A 20,977-nucleotide genomic window follows, 5' to 3' on the forward strand; every position below is an offset into this window, starting at 1 on the left:
AGCCGATAATGTAATACTATACTGATATCACTTTAAGTTTTATTTATTTATTATTTCCATGGAACTTCCAAAGTTTTTACGTTAAAATTATTACATTAAAAAAACAGACAAAATTATTACGCTATTGGTTGTTATTACGTTATTAGCTTAATTTAAAAAAAAAAAACTTTTACGAATGTAATAACTTGAGCCGATAATGTAAAAATATTCTGATATCACTTTACTTAAGTTTTATGTATTTATTACTTCGATGGAACTTCCAAAGTTTTTACGTTATTGGCTTAATACCTTAAAAAATAGGCAAAATTATTACGTTATTGGCTAGGTTTGATTAAAAAAAGAAAACGTTACAAATGTATTAACTGGAGCCGATAACGTAATTATACACTGGTAAGTTTTATTTATTGGATATAAAGTTTCAGACTTCCAAAGTTATTACGTTCTCGGCTTAATACGTTAAAAAACAGGCGAAATTATTACGTTATTGGCTAGGTTAAAAAAAAAATGTACGAATGTAATAACTGGAGCCGATAACGTAATTATATTCTGATATCACTTGATTGAAGTTTCATTTAGTGGATATAAAGTTTCACACTTCCATGGAACTTCCAAAGCTATTACGTTAAAAAACAGATTAAATTATTACGTTATCGGTTGTTATTACGTTATCGGTTGTTATTACGTTATTGGCTAATTAACAAAAGAAACCCTTTACGAATGTAATAACTGGAGCCGATAATGTAATAGGTTTATTTATGTATTACTTCCATGGAACGTCCAAAGTTATTACGTTATTGGCTTAATACGTTAAAAATAGGCAAAATTATTACGTTATTGGCTAGGTTTAATTAAAAAAAGAAAACGTTACAAATGTATTAACTGGAGCCGATAACGTAATTATACACTGGTAAGTTTTATTTATTGGATATAAAGTTTCAGACTTCCAAAGTTATTACGTTCTCGACTTAATACGTTAAAAAATAGGCAAAATTATTACGTTACTGGCTAGGTTAAAAAAAAATGTACGAATGTAATAACTGGAGCCGATAACGTATATTTGTATATTATATTCTGATATCACTTGATTGAAGTTTCATTTAGTGGATATAAAGTTTCGCACTTTCATGGAACTTCCAAAGCTATTACCTTAAAAACCAGATTAAATTATTACGTTATCGGTTCTTATTACGTTATTGGCTAGTTAAAAAAAGAAACCCTTTACGAATGTAATAACTGGAGCCGATAATGTAATAGGTTTATTTATGTATTACTTCCATGGAACGTCCAAAGTTATTACGTTATTGGCTTAATACGTTAAAAAATAGGCAAAATTATTACGTTGTTGGCTAGGTTTAATTAAAAAAAGAAAACGTTACAAATGTATTAACTGGAACCGATAACGTAATTATATTCTGATATCACTTGATTTAAGTTTCATTTAGTGGATATAAAGTTGGAACTTCCAAAGCTATTACCTTTAAAAACCAGATTAAATTATTACGTTATCGGCTGTTTTTACGTGAACGGCTGTTTTACGTTATCGGCTGTTATTACGTTATCGGTTGCTACGAGACCTATGGAAACAAACTGGAAAATCAAAGCCATATAATCTAACTTTAATAAGCTTTTACGGAGACGCTGTTCTACGTCCAGCTGTCAGACGTCTCGAATCATCAGTTTGAAAAAGCGATTAAAGCTCAGAACTGGCCTTACGTGTGTCTCATGAGAAGCTCCGTCTTCACATGCTCCATAACGAGAACATTTTTAAGCTATTTAACATCAAAAAGATTGTTATAAAGTTGTATTTAAAACAATAAAACACTATGTTCCATGTTAACGTGCGGCTCGTCTTTCCTGCAGCAGTGAAGAAGAAGAAGAAGAAAACAGGAAGCTCCGAACAGGAAGAAGAACTTTTGGGAGGATAAACTTATTTATTTCACTTTTAAAAACAGGGCAGGAGAAGCGCCACCTTGTCACAGTACATTTATAAGTTGATCCCACAGAAATTAGTATGAACAAATTATTTACAAAAAAAAAAAAAAAGAAGCATTTTTTAAATTACATTCAGATTTTAACAACTTTCTTTAACGTTGGATCATCTGGTTTCACTTTGTCTCCAGTCCGTCATTTTATAGTTAATAGAAACTTTTATTCCATCAAAGGATTTCAAAGTGAAGCCTGATAATTCAAATAATAATAAAAATAATAAAAATAAAAGCTACATATGGATCATTATTTGATTTGATTAACGGAAACATTTTTTGTGCTGTCTACAGGTGGAAGTAGTGCTAAACAGTCAGACGGAGGAACTGATGCTCCGGGTTTGAAATCAAATGAGATTAATCTGCAAAATTATGAAAGTTAATGAAATTTAAACTGAATTCTGTTTTCTCAAAAAAAAAAAAAAAAAAAAAAACCTCTTAGCTGGCAAAACTGCAAAATCCAAAGTCATAATTAGTCTCTATGCCCATTAACTCTATATATAATAAATACTCCTTTAGTCAATAATAAATGTTTGATTCATCTTATGTGGAAAAAATATTCACAATCATTTTATTTTTTATGGTCTATGATGAATAAAACATGTTTGAATGCTGATTTTTGGGATTTTGTAATAAACTCAAGTCAAATTTGGACATTTGAATCTATAAAAAATGTGTATCAGCTGCACAAAATTAAAAATAATGACGCATTTTATTTCCTCTTTTGTATATTTGGGGTCACATTATGAAAAGTCCACCAAGAGAAAATTAAATATAACATAATATATATATATAATAATATATAATATGTTTGAATGCTGATTTTTTTGGATTTTGTAATAAACCGAGATCAAATTTGGACATTTATGCATATATAAAAAATGTGTATCAGCTGCACAAAATTAAAAATAATGATGCATTTTATTAAATTATTTCCTTTTTTATATATTTTAGGGTCACATTAGGAAAAGTCCACCAAGAGGAAATGTGTATGTGGTGTTTTTACAGCTTTAAAATGTAAAAACAGGTCAAATTTAATTCTTAATTCTTAAAAAATTCGTAAATAAATTTAATTAACAATTATAAGTAAAATTGTTGTATTAAAATAATAAAAGTGAAGTATTTAACTCAGAATAGATCCTTATTAAACTTTGGATTTTACAGCTTTGCCCATGAATAACCAACTTTTCTTTAAAAAGACAGAAAACACATGATTTAAATAAAAAAACCTCTGACCACATGAACAGAATAGTTTCAATACTGTGACTGTCACAAGAAAATATAATGTTAGAAAATACTGACGGGGGACAGATTGGAAGTGACGATTATTATACACTTAAAATGAAACTGAAATTTGACTTAATTTATCTTTTAATACTGGTGAGAAATATCCTGCCAGTCCTCTCTGTGTGTGTGTGTGGGACAACTGAAAACACACAAAGACAAACAGATGACGTCATAGTAACGGGGAGCACAGCCACGAGGCACTTCTCTAGTGATTTTAACAGGCGCACTAACAGCTGTCATTAGTTTCTCTCTTTCTAACACTAAGGCATCTGGTCTCATCTGGGCTTCAGAAATGTTAGTGACTCTATTTACAACTCATTAAACATGACGACAACATCAACAACAACCAAAAAAAAAAATTACAATTATAAAGCGAAGCAAATAATGTACATTGAAAATCTCTTTTGTACATTAAATAATATATATATTTATATATTTAAGAGACTCGTCCCGCCTTCCGACACCCATCGATAAGAGAGAGACGAGGTGTTTTCATGAGAGAGACATGAGTCCAAAAAACTGTCAAAGTCTTATATCATTGGGGTCACGCCGTTGCCATGACAACCCTCAAGACTTTTTAATTTAATTTTTAATCTTTACTAGCAAAAGATTAGCAGCTTCAAAAAGAAACGCTGGGGAATTATTAAAACATCCAACGCAAAATAGGAACTAGAAATGGCGAGAAGAAAATAGTTCAGTCTATCAGCGTTAAGAGTTTTTTTTCTTTTCTTTTTTTCTGCTTATATTTCTTTTGTACAAACCTCTTATGGAACATACGTACATTTATATATTAATACATCTGCTGGCCGCTCTACGTCTGTCTACTACAGGAGCTGGAAAGAAAAACTGTGGCGTTACGAGCGGCTAAGAGAAGAGGAAGAAGAAGAAGAAGAGAGAGAGAGAGAGAGAGGAGGGAAAGTGACACGTCAGCCCGCTGTTGAGTGCATTCATCCAAGACTGACTGATAAAAACTCTTATTCAGGTGTCTATTAATAATACTATCTCTACTATAATACTCAAAAGTACAATATTTTATCAATTAAAGAAGACGAAAGGGGGTTATCATTTCTTTTTTAAATGATATAAGCTCAATTAAATCTCTTTTTTTTAAATGATGCAGCCTTTAAATGGCTCTAATATGAATTAATGTCAATGTTTGAATGCAGCCACCAGAGGGCGCCATCATGACCTTCCCTCCTCTACTAAAACAACCTGTAGCGATTTAAAAAAAAACAAAAAAAACACAAAATCTGTTGAGGAGGTGGACTGTTCACGGCAGCAGAGCAGCTGTCGGGTCCTCAAAGCTTCTCGTGCAGTTCAGTTCTTGCTCTCTAGAAAAAAAGATAAGAGACATTTTAATGGAGTTGAGAGATAAGACAGGTAGAAGATGAAAAACAAACAACAAAAAAAGATGAGTGTACTGGTGTGATTGGTGCTACCTGTGAGCCTCAGAATAAAATGGGTTTGCCAGCAGTTTTCTCCTGAACGTAGGAGGTGAAGCGCTTGAGGAATTTGGGGTACTCCCTCTTCGCCACGGCCCTGAGCACGGAGGCAGGAGCCCAGCCTCCAGGATTCACTGCAGAGAGAGAGAGAGAGAGAGGGAGAGAGAGAGAGACAGAGCGAGAGAGAGAGAGAGAGAGGGAAAGAGAGAGAGAGAGACAGAGAGAGAGATAGAGAGAGAGACAGAGAGAGAGAGAGAGAGAGAAAGAGATAGAGAGATAGAGAGAGAGAGACAGAGAGAGAGAGAGATAGAGAGACAGAGAGAGAGAAAGAGATAGAGAGAGACAGAGAGAGAGAGAGAGAGAGACAGAGAGAGAGACAGAGAGAGAGAGACAGAGAGAGAGATAGAGAGAGAGAGACAGAGAGAGAGAGAGACAGAGAGAGAGAGAGAGACAGTGAGAGAGAGAGACAGAGAGAGAGATAGAGAAAGATAGAGAGAGAGACAGACAAAGAGAGAGAGATAGATAGAGAGAGAGAGAGAGACAGAGAGAGAGAGGACACCAAATTAAATATAATACTCATATTTTACTATTACAAGACCAAAATCAGATTAATATCAAGTTTAAAGAGGAAGAAAACATGAGCTTGATGTTGTGTTTCATGTCAAGACCTCTTTAAATGCACATTAGATTTTTTATATAACACAGTTTTTATGATCATACTCTTCAAAGATTGATGGAAAACCAGCAGGGACAATGAGACCTACAACTATTTATTAAGTATATTAAATTATTGAGATTTATCAGCTTTTATTTGAGTTCTTTCCAGCTGTAACAATAATTCCTCGTGATATAATTAATTAACAAAAGTAGCAGAAAATTGAATGAATGTATTGATTATATATAATAAAATAATGAATTCATGTTTTTACAGCTTCTACACTTCCTCCTTTCCATCCTCAGCTGATGAGATTGTAGATTTTTTTTAATGGCTGAACTGAACTGAGCCAATAACACCTGTTTCTCTTTTCAGTTCAGGTTTCATTTTCAGAGCCAAGTTTCATTTTTGATGCCAGAATTTCACTTTCTGTTTAACTCTTCTGGCCTCATACTGAAACTGCAGGTCTGATGCTGCTCACTGAAACTCTGCAAACTCCACTGTTGCACCAGCCTCACTGTAGTTTCTAGATGTAGACACATAGAAAAAAACCTAACCTAACTTCTGTCACTGTCTACGGCTGGAGAGAGAACATATTTAACATTTTAAGGCCTTTTCAGGAGGGCTGAGGAGGGGGAGGGGGCTTTTCAAGATCTGCAGAAAATCCAATTTCAGACATTAGAGTAGATGTCATGAATTTAAAAAAAGTATGATAATAAAATAATGAGACTTATTTATTTGAGTTCATGGGTGGCTGTATGTTTGTATCAGTCTTTTTTATATGTAACCACTTGAACTTGATATTATTGATTTATTTTAGGGGGGGGGGGTATTATATTGTTTTCCCCTCTCCTCAAGCACCAGTGTATGTAGGAGACCCTCGGGGGGGATTTTAATTAGAAGCTCAACGATCGTCACACACACCATTGGCAACGTAGGTGATTTTACACAGGATGTTGTCTCTGCTGATCTCTTTATCGCCCTCTGGTGGGCTGACCAGGGTCTGACAGATCATGCCGATGTTGATTTTGGCTCGGACACACTTGTTGGTCGGCTGTGGGACGAGCAGAGAGGACAGGACAGAGGATGAAGACAAGCAGCAGTGTGTTTTAGAATAGGAACTTCTTACTCAGAGTCTCAAATAAAATAAAATGAAGAGGTGAGAGGAGTTTCTGGCTCACCTGTGCCTCGTCATGATCCACGGAGAAATTACAGACCAGCCAGGTGTCTGGGTCGTTCTCGTTGTTGGCCAGGACCTTTCTCATGGCAGACAGGTACAGCACGTCCCTCTGAGACGCAGGCCAAACCCGCTGCAACACACATTATATAACAGTCAGGACAGAGAAGGCTTGGCAAGATGAGTGGTTCAAAATATTTTAAAAAACTGCATCAGGTTTATTAATATGCACATTCTGTATTTGTTGGTAGATAATGATGAATATTAAATAGTTGATGCACCTACAGTATATTTAAGTGCATTTATACAAATAATTAATTTCAAAACATCAAATGAAATGGAATATTTTTGCAGCATTTGCACGTTTTAAAGCATTTTGTCAATATTGAGCAGGACATATCCTAAAAACAACAATTTCTTCTAAATAAATTTTGACAAATTATGTAAAATGTGTTAAAAACCAGAGTGTTTTTAGTGTTTTGCTAAAAGTGGATTATATTTATTCCACATTTTAATTCAAATGTATATTCCTGAATATAAATCAGATTTTTATGAAAAACCACTGGTTACACCAATTGACACTGGGTTACATCATATCACTGACACAAAAAACATCATAAACTTTTTTTTTTTTTGGTTTGTTTTTTAAAGTTTCTCCTGTTTTATTATTTTTAACATCAGCACTTTAAAAATATATATTTTGAGCCGTTGCTATGACATTTTGTCTGGATGTGTACTGTATAGTGTATAATCGTAATGACTAAAATCTATTTTATCTTATCTTATAAAAGGTCATTAAAAGAAGCAGATCCTACGTTATAGTCTTGTATCTCTTACCTTGTGCGTTTGATATGTAATTATTGCGTTTTCAGACAACTTCTCCACCACGTTGAAGTTCTCAATAGTGGCTGAAAGAGGAAAAGAACATGAAGGTTACTATAAAAGTTGACTTCATTATAAAAATAAACTACTAAACTAGTCTTGATTTAGAGTTTAGAAGACTTACTCTCCCAGTCGTTGCGGTAGGCAGTGTCCCAAAAGTAGTGGCAGACCTCGTGACCCGTCACCCCCTTTACTGAGTGTGTGGCCTTCAGAGGGTCCAAAACAATCCCGTTCTCCTCCACCTCTCTCCTGTACACCTGCACAGGGACAAATAAGAGTTGACAAAGATGAGCAATTCAAAAATATCTTTAAAAAATAGTTTTAAAAGCAGCGTCAGGTTTGTTAAGATGCACATGTTGTATATTTTGTTGATTTTTTATAATTTGAAATGACATTTTTAACCAAAAGTAAGACTGAATACTCCTGAAAATGTCAAATGGTGTAACCACAAAAGAATGATAAATATTAAATATGGTGTTTTATTGAGAATTTACTGTTTTTAAACAAGTTTATTATTTGGTACAAAGTTTTTATGGTTACACCACTTAGACATTTTTGCCATAATCCTCTAATATATTCTCTCAAAATGGATTAAAAGCAGAAATTTGATGCTGGATCCACAAAAGCAAGTTATTCATACATTTATTTTCACATTTTAACCCCTTTTTAAATTTAAACTAAACCACATGGACACAAAAAGCCATCATCATCATGTTTTATAAAGAGGTTCTTGTATAAATGTAGGATCCTTTGGTCCAATTATACATCCCAGATATATCTAATGTAAGAATAAATTAAATTATTCTATAATTGATGTACATCTACAATGTACTAATGAGAAACATTTAATTGTGCTCTTAATCCTTTAAAAACATCATTTAACCGGGACGTCTTCCTGTCCGTACCTTCATTTCTCCCTCCTCTATCACCAGCTGCCAGTTGGCGTCTCCGCCTACATCCTGCATGGAGTAGGTCATGTGATTCTGCACCATCTCCTCCACCTATAACACGAGGCCACAGACGGAGAGAGAGAGAGAGAGAGAGAGAGAGAGAGAGAGAGAGAGAGAGAGAGAGGAGGTGATATTGATTACGTGATGACAGCTATGTCAGCAGGGTATAATGGAGCGACTGTGTGCTGAGAAAAGTACAGACAACAGAACAGCTTTATATACTCTGCTTCTATACTATGCATAGAGCACCAGTGTTCATTCAGACCACGAGAGGAATATGCATTAAGGAGACTAAAGAATTAAATATAATAACCTATAAAAAACACAAATGAAGTGATTACTGGTTTAATGTAAAGTGATATTCAACCAGCTGCATGCATCATCTTCCTCTCTTAAAGTTAATTAGCTGATTGATTAATGAGACCTGTTGCACTCTAATAAACAGCAGCTTGTATTTCATGTAGTTGTTGATTCTGGTTATTTGGAGGTATAAATGAAAGAAGGATAACATGCTGCATTCACAATTATACTAAAGGCAACAAAAACCTGCTTGAAAAAAAGATTAAAATATGCAGGCAAGCAGCCGACAATTGTAAAACAGGTGAGTTAACTTTAATGTATTTAGATGCATAATATATTAAAGTTAACATAACATCACAAGGTTACTGTACAGCAAGAAAGAAGCTCTATAAAAACAGATCTACTGCTCTGTGTGTGTGTGTCTGTGTGTGTGTGTCTGTGTGTGTGTGTGTGTGTGTGTCTGTGTGTGTGTGTGTGTATGTGTGTGTCTGTGTGTGTGTGTGTGTATGTGTGTGTGTGTGTGTGTGTGTACAGTCTAGTATTAATCATTGCAGATTCATAGGATTTATTATAGCATTTCCTCAGTTCCTGTTTTTATTGAGTCATTATTTATTTTTATTTTATTATTTTTATTTAGTCGTTATTTATTTTTATTTTATTATTTTTATTTAGTCGTTATTTATTTTTATTTTATTATTTTATTATTTTTATTTTATTTTTTTATTTTAGCATTTCCTCAGTTCCTGTTTTTATTGAGTCATTACTTATTTTTATTTTATTATTTTTATTTAGTCGTTATTTATTTTTATTTTATTATTTTATTATTTTTATTTTATTTTTTTATTTTAGCATTTCCTCCGTTCCTGTTTTTATTGAGTCATTATTTATTTTTATTTTATTATTTTATTATTTTTATTTATTTATTTTTTATTATAGCATTTCCTCAGTTCCTGTTTTTATTGAGTCACTATTTATTTTTATTTTTTTTTTAATTGTATTTATTTAATTGTATTATTTTATATATGTATTTATTTCAGTTATTCATTATTTTCTTTTAAATGTATTTATTGTTTAGTTTTTTTCTTATTTTAAATACTTTATGTTACATTACTATGTGTGAAAAGTGTTGTACAAATAAAATCAGATTGACTGATCGAGCATGAAATAAACTTTACAGCTGACCTTATGATAAATGTGAATAAAACTTGTAACCATGGTTACTGTTAAAGATGGTGACAAGCCTCAGAGTCCTTAAAACTATGACTAAAAAACTTTTTCATCAGAAGATTAAAACTAGATGAAAAGCAGGAGTCAAAATGAACAACTGGTGACAAACAGACGAGTCAGCACATTTCTAAACATGCCGTTATTAGCTCGTGTTTCATGCCGCTACGGTGAGTCTGAGTGTTTCTCTTCATTTACTTTATTAAGCTGATGTTACTGGGAGCTGATGTTACTGGGAGCAGATGTTACTGGGAGCAGATGTTACTGGGAGCAGATGTTACTGGGAGCAGATGTTACTGGGAGCAGATGTTACTGGGAGCAGATGTTACTGGGAGCTGATGTTACTAGGAGCAGATGTTACTGGGACCAGCTGTTACTAGGAGCTGATGTTACTGGGAGCAGATGTTACTGGGAGCAGCTGTTACTAGGAGCTGATGTTACTGGGAGCTGATGTTACTGGGAGCTGATGTTACTGGGAGCTGATGTTACTGGGAGCAGATGTTACTGGGAGCTGATGTTACTGGGAGCTGATGTTACTGGGAGCAGATGTTACTGGGAGCAGATGTTACTGGGAGCTGATGTTACTGGGAGCTGATGTTACTAGGAGCAGATGTTAATGGGAGCTGATGTTACTGGGAGCAGCTGTTACTGGGAGCTGATGTTACTGGGAGCTGATGTTACTGGGAGCTGATGTTACTAGGAGCAGATGTTACTGGGAGCTGATGTTACTGGGAGCTGATGTTACTAGGAGCTGATGTTACTGGGAGCTGATGTTACTAGGAGCTGATGTTACTGGGAGCTGATGTTACTGGGAGCTGATGTTACTGGGAGCTGATGTTACTGGGAGCTGATGTTACTAGGAGCTGATGTTACTAGGAGCTGATGTTACTGGGAGCTGATGTTACTAGGAGCTGATGTTACTGGGAGCTGATGTTACTGGGAGCTGATGTTACTGGGAGCAGATGTTACTAGGAGCTGATGTTACTGGGAGCTGATGTTACTGGGAGCTGATGTTACTGGGAGCAGATGTTACTGGGAGCTGATGTTACTGGGACCAGCTGTTACTAGGAGCTGATGTTACTGGGAGCTGATGTTACTGGGAGCAGATGTTACTAGGACCAGCTGTTACTAGGAGCTGATGTTACTGGGAGCAGATGTTACTAGGAGCAGATGTTACTGGGAGCTGATGTTACTGGGACCAGCTGTTACTGGGAGCAGATGTTACTGGGAGCAGATGTTACTGGGAGCAGATGTTACTGGGAGCAGATGTTACTGGGACCAGCTGTTACTAGGAGCTGATGTTACTGGGAGCAGCTGTTACTAGGAGCAGATGTTACTGGGAGCTGATGTTACTGGGAGCTGATGTTACTAGGAGCAGATGTTACTGGGAGCAGATGTTACTGGGAGCAGATGTTACTGGGAGCAGCTGTTACTGGGAGCAGATGTTACTGGGAGCAGATGTTATTGGGAGCTGATGTTACTGGGAGCTGATGTTACTGGGAGCTGATGTTACTGGGAGCAGATGTTACTGGGAGCAGATGTTACTGGGAGCAGATGTTACTGGGAGCTGATGTTACTGGGAGCTGATGTTACTGGGAGCAGATGTTACTGGGAGCAGATGTTACTGGGAGCAGATGTTATTGGGAGCTGATGTTACTGGGAGCTGATGTTACTGGGAGCAGATGTTACTGGGAGCTGATGTTACTGGGAGCAGCTGTTACTAGGAGCAGCTGTTACTGGGAGCAGCTGTTACTAGGAGCAGCTGTTACTGGGAGCTGATGTTACTGGGAGCAGCTGTTACTAGGAGCAGATGTTACTGGGAGCAGATGTTACTGGGAGCTGATGTTACTGGGAGCAGCTGTTACTAGGAGCAGATGTTACTGGGAGCAGCTGTTACTAGGAGCAGCTGTTACTGGGAGCTGATGTTACTGGGAGCAGCTGTTACTAGGAGCAGATGTTACTGGGAGCAGATGTTACTGGGAGCAGAGGAGCAAACACAGTGGTTTAGTGTCTGAAGGTGAAACATAGAGGAGAGGAGAGATGATTGGCTGAGTGCTTTGTAATGAATTACCTCAGTGCTGAATCTGTGGACTTCCTGAGGAGAAGCCCTGATTATCAGAGCAGGGGAGGACTGATTATGAGGCTACAGCACAGATGAGATGACGGACCAAAAAAAAAAGAAAAAAAAGAAAGATGGACAAAAAAATGTTATTCAAATGAAATAAGGAAATGAAAGAAGTAGAAAAGAAGCATGAAAGGAGAAGCAGGAAATGTAGTTGGGATGATGGAAGTAAGCTTGCAGATGTTTTACAGCTGTGAGGAAGTGAAGCGTTGAACAAACCTTCTCAGAGAATCTGTGAGAGCCGGAGGTGGAGTAAACGTCTCCAGGAGGAACCGGACTGGATCTCTGGATTCTTGACTTCTCGGTTTGAGACTGGAAGAGAAAAAAAAAACAACAACGAAGAAGTTAGATTAAAAATAAGAACCAAGAAGAGTTTGACTTCCTTTTTATAAGTATATGTTACTTTCTAGAGCTGCAGTGATTAACCTTCCTGTCGTCCTCCCGGGTCAAATTGACCCAGTTTGTTTTGGCTGTTCTTTCTTTCCTCACTTCCTTCCATCTGTACTTTCTCTATCCCCCTTTCTTGCCTCCTTTTTTCTTTCCCTCCTTCCTTTACTCCCTCCCTCCCTTCCTTCTTTCCTCCCTCCCTCCTTCTCTCTTTCTTTCCTCTGTCCTTCTTTCCTTCCTTCCTCTTTTCCTTTCTCCCTCCCTCCTTCCTTCTTTATTCCCTCCCTCCCCCCCTTCCCTCCTTCCTTCCTTCTTCCTTCCTTCCTTCTTCCTCCCTTCCTTCCTTCTCCCTTCCTTCTTCTTCTTCCTTTCCTTCCTTCTACCTTCCTCTCCCTTCCTCCCTCAATCCTTTCCTTCCTTCCTTCTCCCTTCCTCCTTCCTTCCTTGACTCAAGGATAACAGGAGGGTTAATCAATCAGTAGAAAATAGCTCAATACTACAACTGATAATTCATTTTAGTCTTTTTTTGAAGTAAAAATGCTAAAATGAGTTGTTTTAGCTTCTCAAATGTTAAGATTTAACACTTATATTTGATGTACATGATAGTAAAGTGAGTATTTTTGGGTTTTTAACTGTTAGTCGGACAAAATGAGACATTTAAAGATATCACATTGTGCTTTTTTTTTACTATTTTAATATTTTCTGCCTTTTTCTAAACATAATAATCAAGAAAATAAGCCTGTAAAATGAATATAATAAGATAAAAATTAATCTTTTCTTATATACTGAATATCTTTGGGTCTCTTTAGCCTTAAGGAAAACATTATTTGCATTTTTAACCATCTTCTTAATCAATAAAATAGTTAACAGGTTAATAACTAATGAAAATAATTAGCATCCTCACCTGTTCTTCTATTTTATCTTGTCTGTCGAGAGCAGCTTCAACCGCGTCGAAAAACTCATCCTCATTAATGAGACTGTTAGGACCCTCCTGTTGATGAAGAGCAGAGAGAGAGGAAACGTTACTTCACAAAGTTGAGACACAAACTGAGATTTTATGATACGCATTACGGAAGAATGTAACAATGACGTCACCTCATAGTCTGGACCTCCGAAGTGAGACTTCTTCTTCAGGTCGTTCAGGGCTGATTTGTAGCTGTCCTCTATTCTTCGCCTCTTCTCCATCTCCTACACGCACAAGAATCCAGTGAATGAATGTGGAGAGAGAGAGAAATGAGCACTGACATCAAATCAAACTCTTCCCTCCTGTATTTCCATTTTCTTTTGTTTCCATACACACACTTATTTTTCTTTTGTAGTAGAAGTCTAACACACCTTATCCAGTCTCTTTTGCCAGCTGTCCTCTCTCTTCACCATGAGGTCGATGCAGTGGGACAGAGTGGCCAGGATCCCGGCTGTGGTGGCCTTGAATGTGATGGCCTCCCCCTTAAAGTCTATGCCATTAATGCCCTTGGGACTCAAGGCCTGGAACACTGCACAAGAGGAGAAACAGGGACTTAAAACAAACCCTACTTTAAATCTGTACGGATGTGGATAAAGTAACAAAATCTGATATTTCGGTTTTTATATGAGCTCTTTTCGATGGTTTGTTGTTGCTTATTTATTTATAAGTATTTAAGGCTGCAGAGAAATACACATTTTCAAGGTTTTGGGCTCGACAGCCTCTCTCTCTCTCTCCCTCTCTCTCTCTCCCTCTCCCTCTCTCCCTCTCTCTCTCTCTCTCTCTCTCTCTCTCTCTCTCTCTCTCTCTCTCTCTCTCTCTCTCTCATATCCCTGCTTAGTTTGGTTAATTTTTTCTTTCCCCTCGTCCATGAATTTTCCATTCGCTACTTATTCTTTTGGTTTAGTCATGTAAATAAGTTACTTTAATACATTACTCTTGTTTTTATGATTGGAATGTGTGTGTTCTCCTTATTTGTCATTTCATATGTATTTCTGTGTTTCTGTGTTTCTGTTTCGTGTGTTGCTTATTTAGACATAAATATTTAAGAGTGCAGAGAAGTACCAGTTTTCAAGGCTTTGGGCTGGGCAACCTTTTTAACACGGGCCTGCTCAGTCTGTTTCTTATTCTGTCCTATCAGCGACATCACTGCTCCTACTCCATTTCCTCATTTAAACTACTGTTTCCACTGATTCAACATGTGTAGTATGAGTTTAGATATGTAAATAAGTCACTTTAATAAATCACTCTTGTTTTTATGATTCAAACATGTGTGTTCTCCTCCTCCTTTGTCTGAACTCTGAGCCAGTTCATGACTTAAGTAAGAATTCAGCGTGACAACATTTCCTGATTTTATCGTTTTCTGCCAAAGTTGGAACTTTTTTTGTTATTTCAAGTGAAATTTCTGTATTTCTGTTTCTGTGTGAGCTCTTTTCTCTGTTCATTTAGTCGTGAATGTTTAAAGCTGTAGAGAAATACTCTGAAACCAAGTTTTCAGGGTTTGAAGTAAGAATCCTCCATGACTTACATTTTTCTTTGCTGCCGTTGTTGTTGTGCAGAAACTCTCCATCTGTCCGAGTGTTGGGGAAATCATCCTCATCATCCTCCACGACTTCAAAAAAAAAACAAAAGAAAGGCAAACATAAAAACACCAAACAGGTAGTCAGCACACACGAGCCTCGTGTTGTAGGATCCTACTGAAAGTCACTGAGGGGGTTAGAGGGCAGGGAAGCCATCAGCGCCTAATGTCCCATTCACAACTTAAGCTACAGCACGGCACGCCATCAGACTGACAGGACTCCGCTGTGCTGGACAAGATGACAATGGACCGGTTTCATCTTCAGAATGGAGAGAGGGTGAGAGAGAAAGAGAGAGCAGCAGAGACTGAGAGAGAGAGAGAGAGAGAGGGAGGTGAGGAGAACAAAAGCAGGGCTTCATTCACTGCGGTCATCTGCAGGCTGCCATGAGCAAATGTTCAGCCAGCCAAGATGGGGTGAGGGGGTGAGGGGGTGAGGAGGGCTCGTAGAATGACCGCTTTCTCAGTCACAACACACACAAACGCATTCTTTTCAACACTCAGTGCATGTTTCTGCTGAAACTACAAATATTGTCACAATCTTTATACGGAATATGCTAACTAAACATTTTATTGACAGCAGCGTCTTATAAAAAAACATTTTTTTAGTTCCCAGAATTCACCAATTTTAAATATTTACCCTCTATTTTAATATTAAGCTACCAGTCTGTCTACACATTGGTAATGCAGAAATTAAGGAAGGTAAAAGGGCTGTAACAATTAGTTATAACTGATTGAAAATGACTATTATTCTAATAATCCATTAATCATTTTGATAATTTCTTTTAAGACAAAACATTTCCAAATACTCTGTGTTAATATTTTCTTTGATTTAGTCTTCTGTGACAGTAAACTGAATATTTCTGGGTTGTGGACTGTGATTACAAATATTGTCACAGTCTTTATACAGAATATGCTAACTAAACATTTATTGACACCAGTGTCTTATAAAAAAACATTTTTTTAGTTCCCAGAATTCACCAATTCTAAATATTTACCCTCTATTTTAATATTAAGCTACCAGTCTGTCTACACATAATATAATCAATGCAGTAACCTACAAGAGAAGGAAGGCAAAAGGGCTGTAACAATTTAAAAATTATTAATATTATATATAACAATATTTTGATAACTGATTAATCATTTTGAGTCTCTGATTCCAGCTTCTCAAGTGTTAATATTTTCTTCGATTTAGTCTTCTGTGACAGTAAACTGAATATTTCTGGGGTGTGGACTGTGACTACAAATATTGTCACAATCTTTATATAGAATATGCTAACGAAACATTTTATTGGCACCAGTGTCTTGTAAAAAGGTTTTTTTTTTTGCCAGTTTTTGGTTCCCAGAATTCACCAATTCTAAATATTTACCCTATATTTTAATATTAAGCTACCAGTCTGTCTATTCATTGGTGCAAGTAATGCAGTAATGCAGGAATAAGAGGAAAGAGTGAGAGGGCTGGAACCCTCTTTTTCTTTTAAGAACTAAATGTCTAAATTCTGTGGTTCCAGCTTCTCAGATGTGAATATTTGTGTTGTATTGAGTCTTCTCTGATAGAAAACTGAATATCTCTGGGTTGTCTTCAACTTTAGAGACCAAATGACTAATCAATCAAGAAAATAAATGACAGATTAATGGGAAGTAATAGTTAGTTGCAGCCACTGAATGCACAGATGAAAGATGGATTCATTTTCAACAGTAAAATCATGACTTTCTATTCAAAATCCACCCCTGAAAACATAAAACCACCTCCATTAAGATCCTGTTGATTATTCTTACTTTTGTCTCTCTGCAGCTCGTCTTTGGACACACCATCTGCACAGCTGTCAAAGTATTTCTGCAGAGTGTCCACCTGCCTGCACAGGATATCTCTGAAAGTCTCCATCTCTGCCAGCTTCTCTCTCAGGCTGTGGCCCTTCTAGAAGAAATGGGAATAATTAGTGAGGCTGAAGGGAAAGTGTTTATTTTACCTCCATCGCTATGCACGTGTGACAAAATGAAAAGCTTGTAAGTGCCTGAACAAACATCCACATAAAACTAGTGCCAACCTCCTCCGCGAATAAAAGCAAATATTAGCCAGAAATCTCACCTTGAAGGAGGATGTGGAGGTTGCGGAGTAGCCGCTGGTGGCTGATGTGAGAGACAGCATGGAGCCGTGTCTCCGCAGACTGGACTCTGAGCCATATCCAGAATCAGCCTGGTGGAGAAAAAAAGCCAAAGAGGAAACAAGTCAGTGATGTTGTGACAGAGGAGTGTAGTTTAATGAAACTCATTAGAATTATTCATTTAAACCAAAGAAATGCTCAGGTGGGGATGTTGGGTGAATTAAATTAAAAGGTACAGAGAAGAAGAGCTGCACTGTGATTAAAAACTAAACACAACTCACTAGCAGTTTTTTATATTGGCCAGATATATATTACATTTTTTTCTAATGATTTTTTTGTTCAGTATCCAAATCAATGTAATCAAACTTCACAGACAGAACTAGTGTAGAATTTTAGTGTAAAATTGAGAATAATGCAGCGAGAGAGAAAAAAAAAAAATCCCTAACCCTAAATTTAAAAAAGATTTTGGATTTATAACCAAAATATAAAATTAAATAACGTAAAAATAAATAAGAGAAAAAGTCAAGTTAAAATAAAAGTTAAAAGTTGTCCATCATCTTCCGTTCATTTACAGATTTGTTTGAACATAAAATCAAATTTCAAAAGATAATTTGATCCTTTTTCTATTCAGTACAAACAAACTATGAGATTATATCTTTAAATTATTTTTTTTGTTTAGTTTCCAAATGTGTTCACACCAGGTTGCAGCAGGTCTCCAGCAAAGTGCAAATACCGCTTTAAAGAAAGCCTTTAATACAGCAGCAGCAGCAGCAGCAGCAACATGACACAGATTCAGTGACCATGGCAACACAGATGAAACGTCAGCTGACTTCCTGTAAACCTGTGTGGTTCCCCCTTTCCCCTCTTACATAACAGACCCTTAATATAGACTGCAGAGAGAGAGAGAGAGAGAGAGGAGGGGGAGCAGAAGCATTGATGTGTTTCCCCTTTAAGAGACTATTTCTTTCCTCTTCTCCTTCTTTCTACCACCAGGGGGCAGTAAAGCTAAGCACACGTGACTGGCATTAGTGAAGAGCTCGGGGTAACTGTCGGTCAACGACCAGGAGTAACTCTGCCAGTGTTCACATGGATCTCAGTGGCTGCCGCTCGCCCTTTAGCCAACATACTGCTACCCCACTGACTTCATCAGCACAGATAACGCTATCTAACAGCCTGCACGAGGGACACTTAATCTGTTTGATGACAGAAGAAAGAAAGAAAAAAAAGGAGAGGAGAGGAGAGGTATTGTTGCAGCTATTGTGTGTGATAAAAATCACAAAATAAAACAGTAACATTTATCAGCTGCTGGGTCTCCTGTTAACAATCTTTAAAGGTGCAGTAACACACACACACACACACACACACACACGCACACACACACACACATGCATATAAACATATAAACACAGCATGTTTTAAGCTGCATGCAGGAGTGCACATACAGACTACTGATTTCACTGATTTTGGATAAGAGGAGACTCCAATGTTGGACGGAGGGGAGGGAGGGTGGTGAGGAAGATCATAAGGCCTGTACATAAAAAGGGTTTATCCTCAATTTGCACTTTTAACCAGTGCAATGGTTTTTATTTTAACTTTATTTCACTTTATTTTAGTATCCTTATTTATTTTTTAAGACGTTACATATGGTTTCTTATCTTGCTAATGGCTTTATTTTTACTCTAATACCTCATTTTACTTTGTTTTATTTTGATTATAATTGGTTTCTTTTTTTTATTGTATGTTTTAATGTTTCAAATGTTTACTATAATTGTAATTGTTTGTTTTTATGCTTCCAGTTCTTACTGTTAAACGTTTGTTTTTTATGTAAAGCACACTGAGTTGACCCTGGGTATGGAATGCACTATGTAAATAAATAAAGCTGCTTGCCTTTTACTATCTTTTTATTGTCTGCTGTTTGTTGCTTTATTACTTTTATGTTTATATTGAGCCGCTAGAAACCTGACCATTGGGATCAACAAAGTGACTATCTATCTATCTATCTATCTATCTATCTATCTAGTGTATAACCTTAATAAACAAGCCTTTTTGTGTAATATTCCTTTAACGTGCATGCAAAATATGCAACCTAGCTTATTTGCAAACAGACATAGTATCCTAGAAACAAGGCTTGTTTTCATTTTTTTAGGTGTTTCACTTTGAGGAAGTGTGTGTGTGTGTGTGTGTGTGTGTGTTGTGTTTCCCTGGAGATGCAGGACTTGCTGAGTGCTATGAGTAATATTGCTTTGTGAAGGGGAAGCAGGGGCCTTTCTCTGCAGCACAAGAGTTTTTAGGCATGACTCATTGTGGGTGGGATGGTGGCCGGGATGTGTGTGTGTGTGTGTGTGTGTGTGTGTGTGTGTGTGTGTGTGTGTGTGGACTCCCTCCTGTTCCTGGTGTATGTATGAGTCATGGAGGCTCCCCGGTGTTGGGATGACTGGATGAGGAGGGGAGGTACGATGTGGGAGGGGGCGGATAGAGGAGGGGGGGGGGATTTCCCAAAACTGAGAGGACCACGAGTAAGGAGCATGTGTTGTTTTTTTGGCACACAGACTCGGGGAGGTGTGGTGAGTGCTTTTTTCCTCATCCGTGTCCAGACGTATTCACAACTATGGCTGCACTCTGAATTAGACCTGCCTCAGATTACAGCTTTTAAAACATACAAATCACATTTTAAAAAATCTTTCTTTTGATGCACTCATGACTCATTTTTCTCTTTCCTCACTCTTGCTATGATGAATGAAATTCAACGATTTGTCACACAGTGTTTACTTCAGCAACAAAACATCATCTCCATATGTGATGGTTGCTTGGTTAGTCTGTATATATGTATGTATATGAGTGTAAACATGTTGTAGGACTAGGAAGGCAGATTCATAAACCACCACATAAACCGCATTTGTGGGTCAATTCTAGCTGCAGATTTTTGTTGCATGATTGCATGATGCTCTCTCTCTCTCTCTCTCTCTCTCTCTCTCTCTCTCTCTCTCTCTCTCTCTCTCTCTCTCTCTCTCTCTCTCTCTCTCTCTCTCTCTCTCTCTCTCTCTCTCTGTTTCCTGTTTCTCTGCAAAAATGCCAAAAAAAGAAAAAAGAATCTAAAAAAGATCTTCCCTGCCTGCCTCCATTGTCTTTTCCTCATCTGTGGTAAACAGTGGGGGATTACAACCTGCTTCCTCTGTCCTTCACTCTGATTGAAAACAATGAGAGGTGCCACTTTTTTTTTAACCACTCTCCCTGCATTGTGAGGGTTTTAGCACTTAACGCTTTAAAAGGTTGAACTTGTATTTCAATCCCTGTGTAAAATTCACTTGCGTTGATATTTCAGGCCAATAAAGCAAAAGAAAGGCTTCACTATAGTCCAGGACTAGCTGACTCTCCTTTGGCACAAGTTTAATGTCAACCTGTTCAGGGTTATCTTTTGGCTTTGCTTGCTGCTCGGAGTCTTGTAACCTTTTTCAGAGTTAGCCATGCGTTAAATGTGTGTGTGTGTGTGTGTGTGTGTGTGTGTGTATGAAGAAGGATTACACTAACCCTGAGCCAACTGTTAGCTCAAGGTTGAGATAACTTTTAGCTAAGCGTGCTTTGCGTTAAATGGCCTTCACACAGGGTCATGCACCAAACAGTGAATCAGCTCGGATTTAACTATCAACACACACACACACGACATACAGTATGTGTGAATACTGTATATGCACTAATAATGTGGACTAATTAAAAACACAAACACACACACACACTTGCTGTACAGCACGGCAAGTGACGTGAAACACTCAGTAGGTCCTAAAGTATAAACAAACTGACCAGTGGTGGAGGGATGATTATTGTTCCCTGGATTCCTCCCTTCTCTCTCCTTCCTTCTCTGATACTCTGATAGAAACACACACACACACGCACACAATAAACACACACACACATATGATATAACCCAAG

General features: G+C 37.1%; 1 protein-coding gene across 7 annotated transcripts in view; it reads right to left on the bottom strand.

Annotated features, from left to right (window-relative positions):
• Nucleotides 1-3,920: 3,920 nt before the first annotated feature.
• The window catches only part of LOC128380288 (ceramide transfer protein-like), a 32,269-nt gene continuing 15,212 nt past the window's right edge, over nt 3,921-20,977 (bottom strand). The window contains exons 4-19 of one of the 7 annotated variants that reach the window (XM_053340041.1): nt 20,849-20,914; nt 17,035-17,142; nt 16,725-16,860; nt 14,898-14,981; nt 13,744-13,901; nt 13,504-13,596; nt 13,313-13,399; nt 12,241-12,333; nt 11,971-12,042; nt 8,331-8,426; nt 7,550-7,682; nt 7,381-7,451; nt 6,548-6,676; nt 6,291-6,420; nt 4,709-4,845; nt 3,921-4,600 (exon numbers count right to left, since the gene is read on the bottom strand). In XM_053340041.1, coding sequence (XP_053196016.1) covers nt 4,718-4,845; nt 6,291-6,420; nt 6,548-6,676; nt 7,381-7,451; nt 7,550-7,682; nt 8,331-8,426; nt 11,971-12,042; nt 12,241-12,333; nt 13,313-13,399; nt 13,504-13,596; nt 13,744-13,901; nt 14,898-14,981; nt 16,725-16,860; nt 17,035-17,142; nt 20,849-20,914 — 1,584 coding nt within the window. In that variant the 3' untranslated portion in view covers nt 3,921-4,600; nt 4,709-4,717. Of the gene's footprint in view, nt 4,601-4,708; nt 4,846-6,290; nt 6,421-6,547; nt 6,677-7,380; nt 7,452-7,549; nt 7,683-8,330; nt 8,427-11,970; nt 12,043-12,240; nt 12,334-13,312; nt 13,400-13,503; nt 13,597-13,743; nt 13,902-14,897; nt 14,982-16,724; nt 16,864-17,034; nt 17,143-20,848; nt 20,915-20,977 lie in introns of all 7 variants that reach the window. The other 6 variants (XM_053340040.1, XM_053340043.1, XM_053340042.1 and 3 more) reach the window with 6 other exon arrangements.

The sequence above is a fragment of the Scomber japonicus genome, chromosome 19 (genome assembly GCF_027409825.1).
Source record: "Scomber japonicus isolate fScoJap1 chromosome 19, fScoJap1.pri, whole genome shotgun sequence".
Taxonomy (NCBI): Eukaryota; Metazoa; Chordata; class Actinopteri; order Scombriformes; family Scombridae; genus Scomber; species Scomber japonicus.